The following is a 12,243-nucleotide window of genomic DNA, read 5'->3' as shown; positions in this document are numbered from 1 at the left end:
GTTAAGATAAATTTATATGCCCGAAGATCCTGACAACTCCACCAGCACAAAGAAAGCAACAGTTTCTCTTCTCAGTGCAAGAGAAGGCAGACAAAAAGGCCAAAGTCCAGCAGAGATACCTGAATGCTTTATAACCAACATTATATTGTTAAAGAACTTCTCAAAGAAAATGCTTCAAGGATTGGTTACCTTGTACTAATAAAAAAAAAAAAATATATATATATAAGCACCTAAAAAAATACAGGGCATATATTGCACCTTCACATGCCATGAGCCTCCTATGTGCTGAAGTGACAGAATCTCAGGGAAAGGTAAAGAGCATCTTTTGAAGGTTTTCACAAAAGACTGAAACTCTGCTACAGATCTCTGCTGACAGATACAGGCAGACTGAGCAAGCCCATCAGCAAACAGACATTTATATCCGTGCAGGGACCATGAGAGTGGTTCTTTGGGCAGTGCTGAGCTCCTGGAGCTCCATCCTCCCACAGCCACTGCCCCTGGCCCAGGGCACAGCTCCGGACAGTACCTGGCTGCAGTCAGCTCAGCAGCTCCCACGGGAACAGCATTTCCAAAGGCTGCAGACACAGGTAAGGGATGCTCACAGGGATCGAGGGGAGAAGCCAACTGATTATCATCACCTGGCCCAGGAGGGCTGTGGAGAGAAAAGACAGAGAAAGGCAGCCTTAAATATCTGAGTTATTCAGAATTACTGTTGTTTATCCTTCTGAATCCCTGGGCTCGAGCATGAATGAGCTAACTTGCGTGTTAGGGAACACAGAGAAAGCTGGCATTTTTAATCTAAGTTGCTTTTGTTCCCACAGAACTGAAGTCTCTGGATTTTTGTCTGACTCACAACTGCAGGAGCAATGATACAGTACAACTCAACAGCAAATGAACCCCGCTGTGCTTCTGATTATGAAAAGCAAATGAGAAATGAAGCTGCTGCTTGAACAAGAGAAATGACATTTCCTCACTCAGATAGAATACAAAGAGCTCAATGTTAGCTTTCACCTGAGCTGGGGGTGCTCATCAGTGGGGGGCACCAAGGTGTCCAGGTGCTGTGGAGAACACACACAGGGAGACATCCAGCCTTGCCCCATTCCTGGGAAAAGCAGAATGCCACTGAGTACCAGCAGCTTGTGACTAAAGAAACTTAAGTCTAAATTATTACTTCCTTACCTAACTTCAAATCTAGATGATTCCTGGATGATTCCCTACTGTAATTTAATTCTGAATAAAAAAACATTAGAAACAGTTAAACTTTACTATAACAATGTCAGTGTTTTTCTGGTAATGACTGAATGCTGCCATCTGAACGTACTCAAGCTGCCCATATTTTATCTAAAGGGTTCTGTAGCATGTTCATGTGGGAAAAACAAAACTCTGAGCAATTGACTGCCCACTCTGGTTTAACCACACCTGAGGGCTCTGCATGTTGTAGGGAACTTTGAGCCAAGGTGTTTACACGTTCTAAAGTCCTCTAGCTTATTATCATAAAGAGACTGGTTTTCATTCATTGCTGAGTTGCAACTGGGGCATCCCCTCTGCTTTGCCTTAAAATGAGGGTTTAGAAAGTAGATTTTGACAACAGCACTTTACAAATTCTTTTTATGTACATAATGAGTAAACTGAGGAGATGGGCAGGTTTTCTTCTTGCTGTGACAGAGCACTATGACTATTCCCTCTAAACACGTAGAAAGCACAGCACAAACCCAAGCTACAACTGGAACTGCTGTGCCTCAATCTGGTGAGAAGTGTTTGCCCCTCACCACTCACGTTTCCTGCACAACCAACTCCTGGACAGGGATTTTCATAGTTTATGGACAAAGTAACCTGAAACTCAGGCTTGGGGAGGTGATGGAGAAGCTGCACCTTGCCAAGCCACCCTGCTCTGTGCCGCACAAACAATGAAGCCATCCACAAGCTGCTCAAACGAGTTCCACAAGTGACATTCCCAGGTATCACAACTGCCTTTGGCTCTGCCACCAGGTCCCTGCTGTCAGCCCTCTGCAGCCACCAGCCCTTAAGGCAAATCTGTTTCAAGGACTGAGCTCCATGAAAAGGCCACGAAGCTTTTTCCATTCTGCTGCCTCAGTTCTGGGTCGAGCCTGGAAGATCTCTATTTATTTTATCTACATAAAACCGCTTCCAAATTCTACTTATGACAGGCATGACTGAAATAGTTTGCGAAGGAAAATAGCTCACAGTTTAACGAGCAGTTGCTTACCAACAGCTGCAGTGAGCACACTGAACTCAGCCCAAAGACCACGGGGTTCAGACTGCTATTAGTGTGTCACAAGAGAAAGACACTGCCCATCAAGTGTCCTTGGGCTCTTGAGTTTCACAATTTCACTTTTGAGGCCTCTACTTAGCCTTGGAAAGAGATTTTCCAAGTCACTGTTAGAAGGTAGGTATGCAAATAACAAGTTTCAGGCGAAGCTGGACCCACAGTATTCATTATGTATCAATGAGTGAATGAGAAGTAACTTCATAAACCTGTCTAATTTCTTCATAAACACAGCAGGTCTGATTCTATGTAAGAAAGCTTCAAAGGAAGACAGAAATTTTAGATATATACAGGGACACAACTTGGCACACATGGACACAGAGACAGCGAGTGCTGGCTGCTCTGGTGGCTCTGTTTGCTGCTCTCCTCATCCCTAAGATGCAGACCTTAAACCCCTGATTTCATAGGAAAAAAGCATTTTATAAAACACTTTGATACTGGTGCTGGAGACAGAAGGCAGCTAAGGGTCTTGGCATTTACTCCCTGTCCATGTTTTTCCAATCAGGAGAGCTGGATGTGGCTCCCTTTGAACAGTCAACAATAGCTCCAAGTTTACTCCAAGGGAAACCAATAAGCATTTCAAACTCTGCTATCTCCCAGTCCCAAACATTTGGCTGCTTTTAATGAGATAACGGCAAGATTTATGGATCCTGCTCTTACTCCAGAAATCTCTGGAAAATGGCACCAACAATCACAAGGCAGGACTGAGCTCTCAGTGCTCTCGTCACCCGCTGTTCTGTTTTCTTCAGGACACAAGATGTTCTCACCGGGTACAGCAAGCCTGACAAACAAAATCCTTTAGATTTCATTCTTGCCTTTCTAGTATCTTGGGCCAAAGAGCCAAATTTTTGAACCTCAGCTCACCCATACATAAGAAAGAGTATTAATCAGTCCCAGAAAAATATTGAGAAAATCTGCTACGTCTGTTCTTACACTGCAATTCTTTGGAAAGGAAAAAGATCTAGCAGCACCTACATCAGTTTTAAATTCATTCATTCAAACACGCTGTACTTCATAAAATTTGATCCATTTCACTAATTCCTTCATATTATTAGTTTTATCTTTTCACAGTTTAGTTTGCAGCTTAGCTCTTACATTAATTATATTCACTGAAATAAACTTGGTGTCAAGAAAATCCAACAATAACCTGTTACAGTAACTCTGTGCCCCTTTGGTATTTCTGTTCTTTAAAAGTATTTCCAGGATTACTGGGACTCCTGTCAATGATTCAGCAGGGAAGGAGGTAAGAAGTTATTTCTCATATTAGAAATCAACACTACACGTATCACTAACTAAAAACTTACTTAGGGAACAGCTCAGAGCTGCTGCATAAGATACACGCAAAGCATTAAAAACAAATCCCTCTTTCTTCTTCCCTTCTGAACTACTACTTATGAATTAGTTTAAAACACATTTAAATATCAACAGCATTTCAGGAAAAATACAAGTTTCTAAGATTAAAATGGAAAGTGTGGCTTTTTTTCCCAAGGAACTACGGGAACATCCATCCCCACAGGAGAGTCCATACACCAGCAGCAGCTTAAAAGCTCAGACACAGCAACAACTGGGGGTCACTTTTGCTGGTCACTGGGCTTAGATTTAGCCAAGGTTTTACTTTTATCAGCTAAAAATGCACTCACAGTCAAAAGTTCAAGTTTTGAGCAATACACTGCCTTTTGTAAACCCAACAAAAGACCTACTTAAGCATTTAAATACGTGATGTGGGAAAAATCTCTCAAATTCCATACTCTGAAGAAGAAACACCTTAAGTGCCTCGCACCAGCACTTTGTATTTAGGCTCAGCCTGGGCCAGGCTGAGTCCTGCTGAGCTGGGACTGTGCAAACACAGTAATGAAGGTATCCAAGAGATGAACTGGCATGTGTTAATTAAAAGCAAATTAAACTCCCATCACACAGAGGAAACACGAGTTTGATGCTCAGTGCATGGCAGCAGAACTGCACTTATGGAAAACAGGCACTGTCACCAAGACACCAGAACTGGCTCCTGGGGGAATGACTCCAGATTTCCATGGTGTTCCTCTGATCAGGACTCGAGGAATCAGCAGAACAGGTCTGGGTGCCGGGTGACAGTGCCTGGAGCACCCACGGAGAGCCAGCCCTGGCAGCACCTGAGTCACAGCTGTCCCCAGGGGAGGGACCTGCTGTCACCCCGGCTGGCCACAGCCCATGTGGGAACACGCGGCTGTCCAGCTCCGGACACAGGGCACCAGCACCAGGGGAGTCCCTTCTCTTCCAGCACAACTCCATCCCAACAACACGAGGAAGGCAAACAAACGCGGGAGCTGGTTCTGGAGACATGAAAGCATTTTTTACAAGACCTCCTGAAGGCAATTCCCCACCTGTGGAAAGCAACCCCAGCTGTGCAGCAGCTGGCAATGCCTGCAGGTAATTCCCGATGTTCTGCTGGAGCGGAAGCAGAGCGCTGTCGCTGTCAGGGCGCATGCAGAGGCATTCTCAGAAAGTGTATTTTTCTGGCACTCTTTGTGGAAACCCTGACAAGATAGAGGAGTTATCTTGGCAGGGGATGGTGTTTAGTCACACGTTACCTGAGGGCCTGCACTTCCTCTCTCACCCTTGCTCAGAAATCCCTTAATTTCTGTAACACGCGCACCCAGATTGATGACTGATATGATTAGCTATAACAATAAAATAGAATTATTTTTTTTTCCGGAGCATTCTACATTACTGTGGTCGCACTAAAACTTAAGAGTGAGTAACTACATTAAACAAGCACAACTACATTAGATTAAAATACTTAAAGGGACTGAAACGTGTTACAGCACTACTTCCTTTGCGAGCTAAAAGAAGGACAGCGGAAAGCCACATAAAAGTGTCAGAAGTATAAATCACGCCTGCACAGGATGAATAAGCATATTTGCTGCAATAACTGTCAACCATTAAAAAAAGCCCATCCCGTCACCACGGAGCAGCTTTCAGAGCCTCGGAAGGGCTCTCGGTCACGTCCTGATGTCATCGGAGCAGGATTTCAAAGTTCCCAAATTCCCAGCCTTCCCAGCCAGCAAACCTGAAGTTCCTCAGTGCAAACAGCACTCACAGAGTCTCCTCCTCATTCGACCAGAAACCCCAAACCGAGCCAGAAACCAGCGCAGGAGCCACAAAACCACCCAGTCTTTTTTTTTGGGGAGGGGGAAGGAGAATCAATCCTGACCCAGCGCTGGAGGCAGCGCTGTGGGAGCGGGAGGAACAGCTGCCAGAAGTTAAAATAAATAAATGAATAAATAAATAAATAAAAAGGAAAGACGGGAAAAAAAAATCAAACAACTTTCCCACTCACAAGTGTCTACTTACCAACGCCAGGAAATAATCACCAGCGTTCCTGCTCGCACTCATCCTCGCTGGCAGCACAGCCCCGGGCGCAGCCCCTCGCTCGGCCAGCGCTCCCCTGCGCTCCCCCCATCGCGGGCGGGCACCGCCGAGCCCCGCTCCCTCCGCTGCTCCGGGAGCCTACAAAAGGCCGAGGAAGAGGAGCCCGGAGCTGCTGCTGCTCGCAGGCTCCTCCCATGAGGCTCCCCGAGGAAAGGCCGGAGCGGCCGCGGTGCCGCGCCCGGGTCCTCCCCCGGCGCTCCCGGGCAGCGCGGCCCGCCCGGCCGGCACCGCTCCCTCAGCAATGCCCCCGGCCGGCACCGCTCCCTCAGCAATACCCCCGGCCCGCACCGCTCCTTCATCATAAACCCCGGCCAGCCCCGCTCCGTCAGCAATACCCCCGGCCCGCACCGCTCCCTCAGCAAAACCCCCGGCCAGCCCCGCTCCCTCAGCAAAAGCCCCGGCCCGCACCGATCCCTCAGCAAAAGCCCCGGCCAGGCCCGCTCCCTCAGCAATACCCCCGGCCCGCACCGATCCCTCAGCAAAACCCCGGCCCGCACCGCTCCTTTAGCATAAACCCCCGGCCCGCACCGCTCCCTCAGCAAAACCCCCGGCCAGCCCCGCTCCCTCAGCAAAAGCCCGGCCAGCCCCGCTCCCTCAGCAAAACCCCCGGCCCGCACCGCTCCCTGAGCAAAACCCCGGCCAGCCCCGCTAGCCGGCCCGCACGTGGCTTCTCTACTGTTTATCCAAGTTTTTCTTCCTCCCCCCTCCCCGGTTTTACGGTGGAATTTCAGAGTTTCCATCCGCTGGAGGTGGGGGGATGTGGAGAGATTGAGTTACGGTGATTGTAACGCTTAAAGCACACACGCATAGCTCCCAAGGCTTTAAAAGCCACTCAAGAACAGCCTGGTTTAATTCATGGTGCTGGGCAGCATTTTTTTTCTTTTAAGTTTCAGGCGGCAAGAATGGTCTTTTGCCCAACTTTAAGTAGAACTTTTAAAAATGTTTTCGGGATGCAGACGTAAAGTTTTTTAACAACTTTCACCGAAGCGTTGTTTATAGCTAAGCAAATATTTTTAAAAAAAATCTAAACCAAACCATTTTTAATCCTAACTTAATTGTTGGGTTAAATTCCAACTCCTAAAGTCAGCCAGGTTTTCTCATAGGTTTCTTCACCTGCCTTCATATAGGTTAATCTTTACCTGCCTTCTTAAAAGTTCCTTTACCTGCTTTCTTTTGAGTTTCTTTCTTTCCATAGGTTTTTGCCTGTTTTCTTACAATTTCTTTACCTTGAAGAAAATGGAGCAGCTTTAATTATTAATCTCTTGGGCTTCCTATGGGTTTATTACAACACAAAAGAAAGGCTTTATAGGTAACTAAGTCTGCATGGGGATACACCAAATTACATATACGAGCTGCCAGCACCCAAGGAATGAATTGAGTCTCTCCCCAGAGAGATCATTATCATGTTTATAACATGCCATACAATAACCATAAGCTTTATGGTATCTCTCCCCACAGCAAGAGAGTTGGCAGTTTGGGAATTTGGTAAGCAATCAAAATATTTTGGATAAAATGCCGGGGCTACCGAGACTCAATTTAGCTGAGTTAGTTTCCCAGCTGACTCCATGTCTCCAAATACTTCAGCTGTCACTTCTTGGGGGACAAAACTAACACCTCCTCTTCAGAACTCAGCCCCTAGCAGGACTGTGCATCTCCTTTTAATGTTAAAGTACAGTGATGATACCTTGTGGGCTTCTCAAAGCATCAATTCAGAACTAGGCTGCAGGGGGGGAAATGTATTATTCACTTTTTAATTTTTTAGCTCTTTTGTGTTAAAAAAAGTTAACTGTTTCTACTTCTAGCCCTTGTCTGATCTTCTGTAGGCACAAGCAAGCAACAGGTTTTCGTTCAGGTAAATTTTGTGTTAGAGGAGAACTTTCCCATCCAGTCTGAGAGCAGAAGACAGGGATTTCCCCTCCACGTGCTCATTGCTGCTTTTAACAATTCAGATACCTGTACAGGAAATAAAACACTATACCAAATGATCCCCAAACACCAAATAATGGGTTAAATGGGTTAAAATGAAAGACATAAAGAGTGCCAACATCATCTGGGCTGCAGGACATGGCTTTGCATGGGGCAAACACTGTGCATGGGGTGGGGAGAGCTCACTTGGTAGCAGGAATTGGAGCCAGTAGCACACACTCTGATAGCAAGAATTAAGATGAGCCTCAGAGTTAAAGCTTTCTGGGGAGAGCATCTCTATCATATCCTGCTCCCTGAGCAGTAGGAAACCAGCCATGGAAAAATTTACTGTGATTTTTGATACAGGTACAAGGATCCAGTCCCTCTCTCATTTTGGGGGGAATTAACCTCTTTTGCCATCTGGAAGCCATTTCACAAATAGCTTCTGCAGGTATAACAGCCCTGGGGGGAGGGAAACCCTGGAAAGAGGATGATTCATTAAAATAAAGTTTTATTTTCTTTGTGAACAGCAGTCTGGCGCAAAGCCGTGGCCACAGACGAGCCATGTCCCTGCTAACAGAACCAAACCGAGCATTTTTGGAATAAACTCTCATTTTTCTCAGACAACATGCCTCTACCTGTTTATCCCTTAGCCTTTTGCTGTGCCAAAACCCTTTGACCTACTGTGAAGCAATTTCAACCCACCTTTGCCACAGAAACATTTCCAATTGTCTCCCAGTGCCCTTTGCTATTTAGAAGTGGGAATGTGATAGGAGGAAACTCCAGGAACAGCGTGCTCAGGTGTGCCTGAGCTACCTGACAGGGCTTGAGGAGTGCAGAGGGAACTGAAAAGCAGCAGGGAAACAAGAGATAAGCTCCCAGCAGACAATGACAGGGCAGGGGTGGCTGGGGCAGATCAGAGCTGCCAAGGAAAGCCTTGTGAAAGGTTTCTCTGGAGGGCAGAGCTGGACCAGAGCGGCGAGTGGCTGCTGAGAGGGACTGGGAGCAGGAGACATCCCACAGGATGGCTGTGCCAGAGTCCAAACCCTTCCCTGGCTCCCAGGGAACCACTGCAAGGAAAGTCCAGAAAGCATCAGGATAGCACATACCGGGGGGGACACTTCTAAAAATGTAAATCATGGACTCACAGAATGGTTTGGGCTGGAAGGGACATCTGCCAGGAGCCACTCCTGCCATGGGCAGGGACACCTTCCACTATCCCAGTCCACTCCAAGCCCCGTCCAACCTGGCCTTGGACACTTCCAGGGATCCAGGGGCAGCCACAACTTCTCTGGAAAACCTGTGCCAAGTTCTCATCACCCTTTCAGAGAAGAATTTCTTCCCTATATCCAATCTAGCCCTGCCCCCTTTCATTTTAAAATTCTCCCTTGGCCTATCACAGCATACCCTTGCAAAAAGTTATGTGTGATTTTAAATTGTTCTTCGTGCAAACTTGGTGCCCATTTTAAGACTTTTCTACAACAAATCCATATAAACGTACTTCAGCTTGTTTAGACTAAAAGAGGAGTTTCTTGTTTGCATTTCCTAACCAGAGGTTCACAGTCATTCACTCTGCAAAACCACAGAGCCAATTAACTGCAGAGCAGCCTGGCTGAGATACCAAGCCACGTCTGTAACAACACACCTGAACTTTATATTCCCACTACTTTCCACATACAAATTGCCCACAACCATCATTTGTGGTGGCTGAAAATTAGGTTGTGCATTTCCCAGCAATTTTTACATGGAGAGGCTTTAGGATGGCTGTCTCTTTAAATTCCCAGACTTTCACCTAAATCTAAAGGAAAGTTTAGTGTTAACCCATTTCATCTTGGAGGATGAAAGTGATGGGAAACTGCCGTTTTACAAATTTCCAATTAAGTAAGATTGGTTTTTAGAAAACCCTAGGCTAGACTCAAAGCCTCACAAATTCCAGCGATAACTTCACTAGCAAACAAAGTTTATTTAGAGTTTCTACCAGAAGAACAATATTTGGAGAATGGTAGACGTAATGTAAGTTTCATGTACCATCACAACACATTAAAAAAAAAAAAAGAAAGAGAAGATGTGGAAAATCTTGGAAACTTTTAAATATTCAGCAAAACTAACTCTGTATTTTGAGTCATTTAATGACATTGTTTGGAAGGGGAAGTGGAATTTTTAAGTGTCTATTTATTTTTTTCCTTAGTTGTTAGTAACTGAGCAATGTATTCATGCTTTTTGCTTCCATTCCAGGAAACAAATCCAATCTTCTCTGTCTGCTGCAGAGTTATTCTTAGCAGGCTTTGATATTTCTATCAGCTAGGAGAGCATAACAATGTTATCATGGTTACAAATTCCAAAGATTTTACATAAGCTCTTGAGTGCCTTTAAAAAAAAAAAAAAAGGCTTTATTGATTACACTGTTTGTATTTCCTCAGCCAATACAGCTAGGAAAAACAGTCTGGAGAATAATTAAAAAAAAGCAGTTTGATGAGTTTCATGGAGCACATGCTCCATGTTTTTCAGAGCACCATGGACAAGGAGAAGCCAAGATTGACAAGCTGGAGGCTGGGAAACAGCAGGCCAATGAATCACTTAAATCCTACTTATACATACAGCCTGTCTTCCTAATGTGATTTTTTTTTTAATCTGTTGAAACAAGTGTGCACCCCTCTTATTTAAGCAGAGCAGGACAACTGTGAGTGAAGTTCCTGTAGGATGGTCTGGGTGGGAAAGGATGACAGGACAGGGCAGAATTCTCCCTGGCTGGGATCTCTCCAGTGGAGCAGAGATTTTGGGCCAGCATTTACCCACCTCAAGGGCAGGCTGCAGCCTCTCACCCAGCTGTCTGGAAAGGAATGTACCAAGAGGGAAAGCAAGTCAATTAGTGAAATTAAGTTGGAAACAACCTTGTGGAGTCCTGAGGCACTTTTGGGCAGCTGGTTATTTTACTGGGGCTGGTGGATACCAGAGAGGAGCAGTGGGGAAGAGGAAGGATTGAGCCTGGCTGAACAGAGAGAAGATGCTGAGCAGGTTCCAGCAAGGAGAACAAGATTACAGCAACATTCTAGGGCTGGTCCTTCCCCAGGCACAGAATGGTGGCAATCAGCTTTCACAGGGACCTTAGAATCCAGAACAATTACACCTTTGATTGCAGCAATTAACCTTTCTGCACTTATTACTGCAACTTGAGAGAGAGAACTTCTTTTAGACCAAAGAGTCTCCACTGTAAGAATTTAAATGTGAGGTGAGAGTAGATGATCAGGCCCAAATGGACCCATATAACATATTTTTTTTATTTTTCCAGGGTACCCAGATGTTAAGGAGTTGCAATAACTAAAAAAGTCCCCTCTTGGTTTTAGCAATGCATCTGTGGATTCCCATACACCTGGACCAGTATTGATAAGACAGGCTCCAGAGAATCAACATAAAAGATAGGAGGAAAAATAGAAAGAAAAGGGTAATTCAAGAACAATGGAGCTCTAGCTCTTCAGACACATCCCTGTGTCTGTAATTGCTGATTTCAGAGATGCCCTCCATGGAGTTCAAAGCTGGGGCTAATCCTACTCTGCATATTCTGTTAGACACAGGGACCATGGAAGAAGCTCCATGGTATATCCTATTTTCCAAGAAGCCAGAAGATATTGTGTTGGAACAGAAAGAACAGGGGATCTCTGTAAGATGCAGAAATGATTTTGAGAAAACAGGCAGATTACTTGGACGAAGCAAGGTTGAAAAATACATCTGGGGAAATCTGATTAGGAAGAGAAAGAAAAAGTGATCTGAAAGTAATTTTTATTTAATGAGGGAAGAAAACAAAAAACAATGCTAAACTTCCTGCCCAGACATTGGACTAAGTATGGCAGTGTCCACACTGGATTTCTTCAGCAAATTTCTGTATTTGATTAAAGAAATGTAATGTCTTGAGAAACACAAGGATGTGTGAAAACAGCAGCTCTTGTATCACCCATCCGTGTCAATACCTACCTCATGAATGTGTGGCATGGTCTCACACACCTGGTTTTTCACTGGAATGTGTTTGAATATAACAGGGCATACTATCCAATCAGCATTTTATAAATACTTTACAAATTTCGTAAATACTTAGCTGCTGCCTAAACCAGAGGTCAGCTCGGTCACTGGAATTCATGAGAGTAGCTGGCAAAACTCCCTTTCATTTCCCAGAAAGCCATGGGAGATGTTCGTTGGGTAAGAGCAAAGTTATCTTCATTTTTACTCTTCTGTGAGTAGGAGAACACCAGACTTAAATATCTCAGCCTTCACACAGATGAAATTCCCACAGAACTGCCCATCCTGTTAATTTAATTCAGGACTGCAGGCATCTCCAAAGGCACAACTGAACTAACAGCTGCGCCTACTAAGGATAAAAATGACGGTGAGAAGGGAGGAAAATAAAGAGAAAGAATTCAGATACAAAGGAAGAAGGACAGGAGAGATAAACAACCTGATTCATTTTGTGCATTTCATTTATGTGTAAATTACCTCCAGCTACTTTTCCCTTTGCTTTGTAAGCCTAAGATGCTACACACCTGAATTGATTTTGAAGTTAAAAAATAGAGAAATAAAGAGCTGCATAATCAGTGTTTTGACAAGTTTCCTTTTAACTCCAAACTCTTGTTTTCAGATGCTAACAAAACAAA

The 12,243-nt window shown here is 44.9% G+C and overlaps 1 protein-coding gene across 7 annotated transcripts in view; it reads right to left on the bottom strand.

Annotated features, from left to right (window-relative positions):
- TACC2 (transforming acidic coiled-coil containing protein 2) overlaps positions 1-12,243 on the bottom strand; it is a 128,582-nt gene that overhangs the window by 73,666 nt on the left and 42,673 nt on the right. For all 7 annotated transcript variants that reach the window (XM_058841453.1, XM_058841457.1, XM_058841458.1 and 4 more), the window contains one exon: positions 527-652. In XM_058841453.1, coding sequence (XP_058697436.1) covers positions 527-652 — 126 coding nt within the window. The remainder of the gene's footprint in view (positions 1-526; positions 653-12,243) is intronic.

The sequence above is a fragment of the Poecile atricapillus genome, chromosome 6 (assembly GCF_030490865.1).
Source record: "Poecile atricapillus isolate bPoeAtr1 chromosome 6, bPoeAtr1.hap1, whole genome shotgun sequence".
In the NCBI taxonomy this organism is placed as follows: Eukaryota; Metazoa; Chordata; class Aves; order Passeriformes; family Paridae; genus Poecile; species Poecile atricapillus.
The sequence above is the reverse complement of the archived record's forward strand: the minus strand, read 5'-3'. Positions and strand labels throughout refer to the sequence as shown.